General features: G+C 41.0%; 1 protein-coding gene across 1 annotated transcript; it reads right to left on the reverse strand.

Moving 5' to 3' along the window:
• Nucleotides 1–12: 12 nt before the first annotated feature.
• LOC139367018 (serine/threonine-protein kinase RIO3-like) lies at nucleotides 13–9,337 on the reverse strand. Its single transcript, XM_071104871.1, has 13 exons — nucleotides 8,932–9,337; nucleotides 7,786–7,904; nucleotides 7,378–7,520; nucleotides 6,807–6,914; nucleotides 6,498–6,607; nucleotides 5,792–5,935; nucleotides 4,976–5,103; nucleotides 4,456–4,638; nucleotides 3,588–3,747; nucleotides 3,329–3,409; nucleotides 3,109–3,198; nucleotides 994–1,101; nucleotides 13–686 (listed from the first exon to the last, which is right to left on the reverse strand). Exons 1-13 carry the CDS (start codon nucleotides 8,965–8,967, stop codon nucleotides 582–584), a joined length of 1,515 nt encoding a protein of 504 aa, XP_070960972.1. The 5' UTR covers nucleotides 8,968–9,337; the 3' UTR covers nucleotides 13–581.
• Between the last annotated feature and the right edge of the window lie 3,530 nt (nucleotides 9,338–12,867).

Genomic DNA, 12,867 nt, shown 5'->3' on the forward strand with positions numbered 1-12,867 from the left:
ACAATGCATAACTTATTTTGACCATTTATTTCCACCATAATATTGAAATGCCAGAGAGTACACAAACATGACAGCTCCATTGTAAGAACAACGGACCTCAATGCAAAACAACTCATTCTGTCTTCAGTCAAGACAGCACCTTTTCATGATTAAAATATTCACTGATACTTTGGGCTCTCCATCACAATGTTGGATGACAATTTGTTTCATTCAGAACATAACGCAAAACTCTTTTCATTCGAGCTCAGTTTACTTGAGAAGATAACTTGTTCATAATGTCATGAATGCTGGTTACTAATACTCTAATTTAAAAAGCAATTATTGTGTGTGCATGTAGACGCAGTCTGTCATGTACCCCGTCAGACATCCCCATCCATTCCATTTACAGCCGTAGTAACGGAATGAGATGTTGACATTTCATGGAAGGTGGTTTGGAGCCTTTTTAGCCCAATGAAGCCTATGACACCATCTTAGGATGCAGCGACCTTTCGACCTCTTGCATACCTCACTGAGACCATGGGGGGGTTTACTCGACCCATTCTCTCAAACAATCACCCAAACAGGTGTCTAATATCTGATTGTTAATCATCGTCGTGTAATAGGGGAGGTCCTCCGTCGCTGAAGTTGTACATTTTCTTGCCCCTTCTCTGCACGTGGTCCTCATTCATCTTCTCCAGTGCCTCAATCTAGAAAACGACAACTTTGTATGAAAATTACTATTTTAATCCCAGGTGTCTGGTAAGCATTGTGACGAATGCATTTGTGGCACTTGATACAATTTCATTTGATGGATTTGGGTCAAATTCCAGTATAAACATCCCCACAGCAAAAAGGCACTTTAGTACATGATAGATTTTGATGCTGTGTGGGACTAGATAACATGAGAGCCCACTTTAAAACTGCCTGAAAAATGCATTTCAGGAAATTCAATGCAACTACATACATCTTCACCAGAGAAATAAATGCCTCATATGGGCCTCAATGTTTTCTGACCTGGGCAAGGAACTCTGCCTCGCTGTCACCACTGAGCTGCAGCCCAGACACAACATTGAAGAGCTCGTACATGTTCATGGACTCAGACACCCCGCCCTTCTGGAAGAACTGCGTTGAAGAAATAAAATAAAATAAAAATATATATAATAAATATAATATAAATATAATAAATATAATATATATAATAAATATAATAAATATAAATATAATAAATATAATATATACAGTGCCTTGCGAAAGTATTCGGCCCCCTTGAATTTTGCGACCTTTTGCCACATTTCAGGCTTCAAACATACAGTTTTATATCTTTATTTTTTTGTGAAGAATCAACAACAAGTGGGACACAATCATGAAATGGAACGACATTTATTGGATATTTCAAACTTTTTTAACAAATCAAAAACTGAAACATTGGGCGTGCAAAATTATTCAGCCCCTTTACTTTCAGTGCAGCAAACTCTCTCCAGAAGTTCAGTGAGGATCTCTGAATGATCCAATGTTGACCTAAATGACTAATGATGATAAATACAATCCACCTGTGTGTAATCAAGTCTCCGTATAAATGCACCTGCACTGTGTCTCAGAGGTCCGTTAAAAGCGCAGAGAGCATCATGAAGAACAAGGAACACACCAGGCAGGTCCGAGATACTGTTGTGAAGAAGTTTAAAGCCGGATTTGGATACAAAAAGATTTCCCAAGCTTTAAACATCCCAAGGAGCACTGTGCAAGCGATAATATTGAAATGGAAGGAGTATCAGACCACTGCAAATCTACCAAGACCTGGCCGTCCCTCTAAACTTTCAGCTCATACAAGGAGAAGACTGATCAGAGATGCAGCCAAGAGGCCCATGATCACTCTGGATGAACTGCAGAGATCTACAGCTGAGGTGGGAGACTCTGTTCATAGGACAACAATCAGTCGTATATTGCACAAATCTGGCCTTTATGGAAGAGTGGCAAGAAGAAAGCCATTTCTTAAAGATATCCATAAAAAGTGTTGTTTAAAGTTTGCCACAAGCCACCTGGGAGACACACCAAACATGTGGAAGAAGGTGCTCTGGTCAGATGAAACCAAAATGGAACTTTTTGGCAACAATGCAAAACGTTATGTTTGGCGTAAAAGCAACACAGCTGAACACACCATCCCCACTGTCAAACATGGTGGTGGCAGCATCATGGTTTGGGCCTGCTTTTCTTCAGCAGGGACAGGGAAGTTGGTTAAAATTGATGGGAAGATGGATGGAGCCAAATACAGGACCATTCTGGAAGAAAACCTGATGGAGTCTGCAAAAGACCTGAGACTGGGACGGAGATTTGTCTTCCAACAAGACAATGATCCAAAACATAAAGCAAAATCTACAATGGAATGGTTCAAAAATAAACATATCCAGGTGTTAGAATGGCCAAGTCAAAGTCCAGACCTGAATCCAATCGAGAATCTGTGGAAAGAACTGAAAACTGCTGTTCACAAATGCTCTCCATCCAACCTCACTGAGCTCGAGCTGTTTTGCAAGGAGGAATGGGAAAAAAATTCAGTCTCTCGATGTGCAAAACTGAGAGACATACCCCAAGCGACTTACAGCTGTAATCGCAGCAAAAGGTGGCGCTACAAAGTATTAACTTAAGGGGGCTGAATAATTTTGCACGCCCAATTTTTCAGTTTTTGATTTGTTAAAAAAGTTTGAAATATCCAATAAATGTCGTTCCACTTCATGATTGTGTCTCACTTGTTGTTGATTCTTCACAAAAAAATACAGTTTTATATCTTTATGCTTGAAGCCTGAAATGTGGCAAAAGGTCGCAAAGTTCAAGGGGGCCGAAAACTTTCGCAAGGCACTGTATATATATATATATATATATGTATTAAAACCAACAGCTTGTCACTGATACAAAGCTGGTCTAAGAATAGTTTACATATTGGTTTCCACTTTCGCTCATTTTCCACCAACATTCATTGCATGTTTTGAGGAGTGGCAGCTAAATATATTATCCATTCAAATGGATTGTCAATTGTTGTGACAGATAATCAGGACTTTAGTCAATATTTACTGTGAGATGTACATAATAACAGCCCATTTAAACCTACAGTACTTGGATAACTGTGAGCTAACTTACCGTGGCCACGTTCCTGCAGTCCCTGAATAGGAACTCATGGCTGTGAGGGTGATTGGGCTCGATGGACTGACTCACATCAATCAGCCAAACCTTCAAAAGACAAGATGATTACACCACTCAAGGTAGAATCTCATGCCTGAATTTCCAGTGTAAAAATAAATGTGTAGATTGACCCACCTAGATAAAAAAAACGTTAAGACGAAAAGGATGAATAGCGTACCTTGCCCTCATGCCACAGCATGTTGTATTCACTCAGGTCAGCGTGGACAAGGTTACACTCCTGATACAACTGTTGCATCATCTGCAAGGACAGAGACATCCAGGGGTCAAAGTACTCCAGAATAATGATCCGGGTAACTCTGTGGACACTCATCACTATGGAATTAGCACTTACAACCAGGCATATTAGTAAAACGTATGAAACTATATACCAATAGAACCATGTGTATGTTAGTGCATGGTGGTAAAGCTGCACTTACATGAACCACTTGGTAATAGGCCCTCTTCATGTCCTCAGAGCCCAACATGGCCTCCTTCAGTTTGGGAGCCGGCACATGGTCCTTGCCAATGAACGACATCACAAGGATGTGCTTCTTCAGAACCACCACCTCGGGGCATGGGATGCCAGCTTTCTTCATACTGATGGAGTAGAGGGGGGAAAAGAGAGACCATGAGCCATACACAGTTGGAGCTTTGGAATCTATTTTTTTGTATGGCTATAGGTTGGCCATTGGCCATTTACTGTAGATCATTTGATATTAAAAAAACTACATGAAAAGGTTATTTGAATTGAGTTTAGATAAAAATCAGGTGAATTGGTGTTGGTCCATATACAGTGTACAAAACATTAAGGACACCTTCCTTATATTGAGTTGCGCACCCCCACCACTTTTGCCCTCAGAACATCCTTAATTCGTTGGACTCTACAAGGTGCCGAAAGCTTTCCGCAGGGATGCTGGCCCATGTTGACTCCAATGCCAGTTATGTCAAGTTGGCTGGATGTCCTTTGGGTGGTGGAGCTTTCTTGATAAAAAAATCCAGCAGCGTTGCAGTTCTTGACACAAACCGGTGCGCCTGGAACCTACTACCATACCCGGTTCAAAGGCACTTAAATATTTTGTCTTGCCCATTCACCCTCTGAACGGCACACATTCACAATCCATGCCTCAATTCTCTCAAGGTTAATCCTTCTTTAACCTATCTCCCCCCTTCATCTACACTGATTGAAGTGGATTTAACATGTGACGTCAATAAGGAATCATAGCTTCCACCTGGTCAATCCCATGGAAAGAGAAGGTGTTCTTAATGTTTTGTACACTCAGTGTAGGTGACATCGCCACCACCCACCGAGCCAGGTTGTGCATCTCCTTCTCAGCCCACAGGCGGATGATCGTGCGGGGGTTCAGCTTGCTGAAGCGGTCTATGAAGCGGTAGTCATCCTTGATGTACTTGTCACGGTTCTTGAACTCGTTGAGTGTGGTCTTGAAGACCTTGAGCACACACTCATCTGGGACAGCATTATTCTCCATGCTAGGAGAGGAAAAACACACGCAACAGTATTGAAACAAACTTAATTAACAGACATTTAAGGAAGTAGCTCTGTACCAAAACATGTAATAGTTTATTTTAAAACAACTATGGCTAATGACAAATAGCAAATAAGGCTACTGCTATAGAATCTCTGTCAATGATTGTCATCACAATGTAAATGTCATGCCATAACCTTAGGCAACCACAGTTGGGGAAATTTCTATTCAGATCCGACTCATCTTCAGGCAGGTAACAACACCTTTAGGGTCAATCAACCTTGGGTGAGCCAATTAAAGGTGTGGGTTCTTGCGACAACTTGTCACGATGACACCCTCACCTTCCCCCATTTGCGTGGAACACCACAGACTCCTTTCCAGTGCTGATGCAGCCGTTGATGTTCTCCAGAATGCCTGCGTTCACCATTTTGTACATGAGCAGACGGGTCCTTGGGTCCACTGCTTGTTCCTTAGAGAGACAAGGGGAGAAAAAACAAAGGGGGAAAAAAACAAAGAATCATGAGGATCAGGAGGAGAGAATTAGGAAAGCATGAAAGTACATTAAAATAATACAGATCTGATTGTATAAGTCTTAGCACAGTGTTATTTTGAAATTCAAAGACTTCTATAGTGGTGAATTTTGCTACTTGTTAGTGCTGAGCGATTAGTGCTTTTTGAGGTCGGTTTTGTTTGATTCTTTTTTCATAATCACGTTTTTAATTACAGTTTCAATTATTTGGGTTGAATGCAGTAACACAGAATAAAACAATTAATAAAAGTGCCATGATGGTAGTGACAGCCCATGACCGCTTATCACTCATTTACAGTGGTGGAAAAAAGTACCCAATGTCATACTTGAGTAAAAGTAAAGCTACCTTAATAGAAAATGACTCAAGTGAAAGTCACACAGTAAAATAATACTTGAGTAAAAGTCTAAAAGTATTTGGTTTCAAATCTACTTAAGTATCAAACGTAAAAGTAAAAAATCATTTCAAATTCCTTATATTAAGCAAACCAGATAACAATTCTTGTATTTTTTTTAATTATTTACAGATAGCCAGGGGCACTCTCCAACACTCGGATATAACACTCGGTATTGGTTGTTTTAAAAAAACTTTTCTGTAAATCGCCCAGCACTACTATTTGTATAAACTCACAGCAGTGGAGTGCTCCTTCTTCTCATGCAGCCGTGCACTGCGACGCTGCTCGGAGTAGCAGTGTTGCTTGAGGGAGTTGTAGACCTGATTGGAGAGCTTCAGGTCCATGCCAAGCCCATCTCCCAGATTGATCTCTGGGGCAAACTGGGAAGAAGACAGAGAGGGTGATTTCAAAATGGCTGACAATTCAGAATATGTTCACATCAATGTGTATGCACATCAAGCCACACATTTCAAAGCTAATGAAGACAACTGCTAATGATGTTAAATACCCATGTCTCGGTGTTGGGGAGTAGTGAACTAAATGTAGTTCTTGATGGTAGTTTAACTACATTAAAATCTAGGTAGCTAGGTTACTTTTTTGCCACGTAGAGGTGTAACTAACTACAGGAACTACACGTTTTTTTTTGCAAAAATAAAATAAAATATGGGTGTTGGCAATAATAGCATTTATTTTTCAGCATCAGACTCACCTAATTCTCACTTGAAACAGTTTTTGTGTTTAGCAGGCTAAATTACACATTCTATTAACATATGAACCCAAAGTGATATGTTTTTGCAATTTGTAGTCAATGACATTTCAGATTTACATACGATCATTTTTCACGAAGTAGTTTGGATGGAGTGAACTACTTTATCAAAGTAACTTTAAGTTTACTTGGTAGCTTGGTAAATCTAGTTAAGGTTATCTTGTTATAACTCTTACATTGTCCATGCGTGCAGTATTCTTCCTGCCACACACAACCTCATCGTGCTTAGTAGTGATGTTCTTGCCTTTCCCAGTAAAGCCTCTCCTTGGAGTTATCGTGGGTTTGTCTAGAATACATTGACCAAAAGTGAATATAGAAAGTTGAACTATTGCTTTAACATAACCAACCACCAATATCATGAAAAGACCAACAGCCACCAATATTCTATGCAGCAAGACGTTGTCCTGTTACATGTATACAGTAGATGTATAGGACCTAGCTACAATACTAGTATAGGTGTAAAATGACAAAGTGATAGACTTTACCAGCTTTGTAGGGGTCGTCACAACTATCTTGCCAATCAACTTCATCCTCGGAGCTGCCGCTGGCCTCGTAAGGGTGCACCATGCGATAGTTCTCAAAGGAGATGGATACTGCAACAACCAATCATATCTCAAATTCTTCATATTCCCACTTGATTCCTTTTTACACTCCAGAAACTTGGTCATGTTTATTAAGAGTACCAAACAGAAAATATTTAAAAACATATTGCTACTGAAAATGTCTTCCATTTGATGCAGAATGAGCACAACCCTTCGTAGGGTTGTCACGATACAAGTATCACGATCCTACGATACCAGATTTTCCATGGCAAAAAATAAAAACTCTATGGTCCTATAAAAACCTACTTCATGTAAAATTGTGGATGCTATAGCTTGCAAAATAAACAAATGTGACAACATAATGCTCTTTGTTTCTAAGATTAGAAGTGTTTTACCCAAGAAATTACATCCACTTCATGTTTTGTTTCATTGCCACGATAGCTCAGAGTATCGCGATACTGGTATAGCGACAACCCCTGTATGGTTTTAATACAGGACTTGTCCATAGGCTTACGTTTGCTATCGCCATTGAACTTCCTTTCTTCTGTGCGTAGCTGGGTGTCAAACTCCTTGTCAAACTGCATCTGCAGCATCTGAGCCAGCATCAGATCACTGTCTGTCTCTCGCTCCTCACCGGCATCCAGAGCAGCGCTGACACTAAAACAGAGACATAGGATATCGGACATACTTCTCAAAAATAACCCAACGTCAGAGTGGTTTGACTTACAATTAGGATATTAGGTTGGCACATTAAATTGTTAGGAGTATATATAGGGTGCAACTTTTCTGTCTTTACAGTGACACTAACAATTAACACCGAAGTGTACACCACCTAGACTAGATGGTAAAAAAGTCATTTTAAAAATTCCTTACAAGTTCATGAGAATCGATAACACAGACAGGTGATATTAACAGGACTTACTTTGAGAAATCAGGGAAAGAATGACTTTCATCATCCAGTTGTTTGGCCAGCTGCTCGCTCATGACATCAGTGAAGGAGCAGGGACACACCACCTTGGTTGTGGTGGCACCCCATGGACTCTGAAGGACCATTCATTCACATTATTAGCTAGGTAATGCAAAACACAATACAGCATGATTTTTCCCTTTGCGAGCACATCTATGTACCACGTGCTTGATTAAAGCAGTAACCAATTAGCAAGTTACTAAGCTAGTGAAACGAATTATAACCCAATATTTTTTATAACTAAACCAAACGTTTCAAACGGAACAAATAAGTTACCCCATTTGCGCGTTCTAACATACGTTTGCATTTTTCCGTTAAGGAACGCCTGCTCTGCGAAGTGCGCGTGTGCAATAACTCGATTCGCCTTTCCTAAACAACGCACTTTTTGGGAAACTTTGGCAAAAGGTAAAGTCTACAACTTAATTCACTATGTTCGTAACATATTTAAATTTGAGGAACAGAACCGTATTGAGAAAAAAATTAATCGTTGAGAAAATTTGCAGAATGTCGGCCAAAATCCATCTCGTTCTATCTTCTCCAACTGCCAGCCACTGGGCTTCTTCTCACTACCCATATTTGGTAGGAAGTGGAAACGCCAAAAGGATGCTTCACATTTATACATCCGGCGAACCATCTGTGCTATAACCACCGATAGGACAATGTCCTTGCTTTTTCTGACCAATATGACTCATTTGTTCCCAATAGAAACGACAAGCTGTGGTCTATCTTGGTTTAGTTAAATCTTTGCTATAACGTTACCTGTCAGCCATACTGGATAAAAAAAGGCAGCCAGGGACATGCCCTGACTTGTCTAACTAGCCAACGTTTGAAGCATGTCAGCCTGTTAGCTAGTATCAAACTTGGCTGGTATTGGTTGATAAACGTATGAATTAAGCCAGTGTTAGTTAGATCAATTCACTTATAGCTGTATTTAAAACTAGATCATGTGATCAATTCACTTATAGCTGTATTTAAAACTAGATCATGTTATATGTCCTCTCCCAGACAAACTATTGAAAGGCTCTGTTCTTGCCACGACCAGGGCCATTTTACATGTCCAGAATGTCGGACTGACTACCTAATCTTAGCTAACCAACTCACCTTTGGTACTTCTGCAGTGATCGATATTTGATCCATGACAGTCAGATGTTGGGCTTGATGGTGAATAATGTTTGCGCAAGGACAGGTTTAAAAAGCAGAGCTACGTACAAAATTGCTGGCTACGACGATAGTCTCTTTCGTTAGCGAAATAAAAACTTTAATGTCGATGTGTTAGCGTAAGTCAAATTACTACAGTATTTAAACGTTAATGTCACAAAATAACAAGACTTCAAGAGCTACAGCGCAAATTATCTGACCGACGTTCTTTTTCCTGAATAAGGAAATGACGTCACCTTCTCTTCTTCCATGACATAATGGCGGTCCGCAAACCAACCTTAAAGGTGAATGCCGCCACCCATTGTGCTGGAGTGTGCGGCCAATCACGGTTTACAACATTTCAAAATCCTCCTACCTGACACAGTACCTCGTATAAAATAAAATAAAAATAGCCCTACTACCTCCTAATAGACCCTCCCCATCCCCCAAAACCCCTCCAAACCCTACCATCCTCCTCAGTGAATTTTAGAAACATTAAAATTGTAAAACATTTAAAAAACAATACTAAATATAATCACGTCACCATATAATTTATTAAAACAAACAATTTTGCAAAGAAGGTTCTCACCCCCTTCCATTGGCTTACACAGTAATTATGACAACTTTCAGAGGACGTCCTCCAGCCTATCAGAGCTCTTGCAGGGCGTTCTCCTATAGAACTCCATTGTTATGGAATGGTCAGCCTATCCTACCTTAAAGTCTTTATTAAAGACTCATCTCTTCAGTAGGTCCTATGATTGAGTGTAGTCTGGCCCAGGGGTGTGAAGGTGAACGGAAAGGCACTGGAGCAACGTACCGTCCTTGCTGTTTCTGCCTGGCCGGTTCCCCTCTCTCCACTGGGATTCTAACCCTATTACGGGGGCTGAGTCACTGGCTTAGTGGTGCTCTTCCATCCCGTCTCTAGGAGGGGTGCGTCACTTGAGTGGGTTGAGTCACTGACGTGATCTTCCTGTCCAGGATTGGTGTCCCCCTCGGGTATGTGCTGTGGGGGAGATCTTTGTGGGCTATACTCAGTCTTGTCTCAGGGTAGTAAGTTGGTGGTTGAAGATATCCCTCTAGTGGTGTGGGGGCTGTGCTTTGGCAAAGTGGGTGGAGTTATATCCTGCTTGGTTGGCCCTGTCCAGGGGTATCATCGGACGGGGCCACAATGTCTCCTGACCCCTCCTGTCTCAGCCTCCAGTATTTATGCTGCAATAGTTTATGTGTCAGGGGGTTAGGGTCAGTCTGTTATGTCTGGAGTATTTATCCTGTCTTATCCGGTGTCCTGTGTGAATTTAAGTATTCTCTCTCTCTCCCTCTCCCTCCCCTCCCGGAGGACCTGAGCCCTGGGACCATGCCTCAGGACTACCTTGCCCGATGACTCCTTGCTGTCCCCAGTCCATCTGGTCGTGCTGCTGCTCCAGTTTCAACTGTTCTGCCTGTGGCTATGGAACCCTGACCTGTTAACCAGACGTGCTACATTGTCCCGGACCTGCTGTGTTTAACTCTCTCTCTCAACCACACCTGCTGTCTCTAACTCTGAATGCTTGGCTATGAAAAGCCAACTGACATTTACTGCTGAGGTGCTGACCTGTTGCACCCTCTACAACCACTGTGATTATTATTATTATTTGACCCTGCTGGTCATCTATGAACGTTTGAACATCTTGTCCATGTACTGTTATAATCTCCACCCGGCAAAGCCAGAAGAGGACTGGCCACCCCTCAGAGCCTGGTTCCTCTCTTCCTAGGTTCCTGCCTTTCTGGCGAGTATTTCCTAGCCACCGTGCTTCTACATCTGCATTGCTTGCTGCTTGGGGTTTTAGGCTGGGTTTCTGTATAGCAATTTGTGGCATCAGCTGATGTAAAAAGGGCTTTATAAATACATTTTATTGATTGATTGCAGCATGAACTAACATGTTGTCCACCCAATCAAAGGATTGGATAATTAATCTAGTACTGAAAGCATAATCTACAGCTAGCTAGCACTGCAGTGTATACAATGTGGTGAGTAGTTGACTCACAAAGAGAGAGAAAGACAATAGTTTAACAGTTTGAACAAATTAATTGGAGGAGAAGTAAGAAATAGAGCGATAGTCTATTATTGTTTTTTAACTTTCAGTTTCACTTACTTATCATGCACATGCAGCTAGCTAGTTTAGCCTACTCAAACACCCTGCTCAAACAGAGGGATGCTATGTTAGCTAGCTGGCTATGACTCTCCAACACAACACTGGAACACTTTCAAGTCAAGGTAAGCTTTTGGTATTACTAATTTATTGCCACCGGGGACTGCCGGTGTCACTGCTTAATGACTGTACACTGTAATGTAACTGCATGATTATAGGGGGTTTACTAATGTGTTAGTTCTATTAGCTATGCTGACTATGACATTACTTTAGCTAATATGGTGACAACGATGTAGGCTGTGTGTTTGGCTTGCAAATGTTTTTTCACCTGGTCACATGCAGCTGATGTGTTGTGCAAGTCCAAAAGGGAAGGGAAGAGAGAAGAGAGTACATAGATGCGATAAGGAATACAACGTGGCTGCTATGAAAGTGAACTGTGTTTATGGGTGATCAGGGTATATTCATTTATTTAGCTGATTCTGTTGAAAAATGTTTCTAAAAATGGAATCAAACGGAATAAATGGGGATAAACATACCTGAATTTGTCCAATAGAAACTCTCGTTTGCAACTGTTGGCCTAATGATTAAACCCTATTTCAGCTAGTTACAGGCAACAGTGTGCAAGGCGGTATTGAATGTCACTGTCTGTCACCTTGAATTTGTTTCTCGGCCTGTGTGCACCTACAGTACCAGCCAAAAGTTTGGACATACCTACTTATTCAAGGGTTTTTCTTAATTTTTAATATTTTCTAGATTGTAGAATAATAGTGAAGACATCCAAACTATGAAATAACACATATGGAGAGTCATGTAGTAACCAAAAAAAGTGTTAAACAAATCAAAATAGATTTTATATTTGAGATTCTTCAAAGTAGCCACCCTTTGCCTTGATGACAGCTTTGCACACTCTTTGCATTCTCTCAAACAGATTCAACTGGAATGCTTTTCCAGCATACTTGAAAGAGTTCCCACCAACGCACAAGCTGCTTTTCCTTCACTCTGTGGTCCAACTCATCCCAAACCAGCTCAATTGGGTTTAGGTTTGGTAATTGTTGAGGCCAGGTAATATGATGCAGCACTTCATTACTCTCCTTCTTGGTCAAATAGCTCTTACACAGCCTGGACATATGTTGGGTCATTGTCCTGTTGAAAAACAGATGATAGTCCCATTAAGTACAAACCAGATGGATGGGATGGCATATCGCTGCAGAATACTGTTGTAGCCATGCTGGTTACGTGTGCCTTGAATTCAAAATAAATTACAGACAGTGTCACCAGCAAAGAACCCCCACACCATCACACTTCCTCCTCCATGCTTCACGGTGGGAACCACACATGGAGATGATCCATTCACCTACTCTGCATCTCACAAAGACAAAAATCTCACATTTAGACTCATCAGACCAAAGGACAGATTTCATCCGGACTAATGTTCATTACTCGTGTTTCTTAGCCCAAGCAAGTCTCTTATTATTATTGATGTCCTTTAGTAGTGGTTTCTTTGCAGCAATTCAACCATGAAGGCCTGATTCACACAGTCTCCTCTGAACAGTTGATGTTGAGATGTGTCTGTTACTTGAACTCTGTGAAGCATTTATTTGGGCTGCAATTTCTGAGGCTGGTAACTCTAATGAACTTATCCTCTGCAGCAGAGGTAACTCTGGGTCTTCCTTTCCTGTGGCGGTCCTCATGAGAGTCAGTTTCATCATAGTGCTTGATGGCTTTTGTGACTGCACTTGAAGAAACTTTAAATGTTCTTGAAATTTTCCGC

The sequence above is a fragment of the Oncorhynchus clarkii genome, chromosome 15, assembly GCF_045791955.1.
Source record: "Oncorhynchus clarkii lewisi isolate Uvic-CL-2024 chromosome 15, UVic_Ocla_1.0, whole genome shotgun sequence".
Lineage (NCBI taxonomy): Eukaryota > Metazoa > Chordata > Actinopteri > Salmoniformes > Salmonidae > Oncorhynchus > Oncorhynchus clarkii.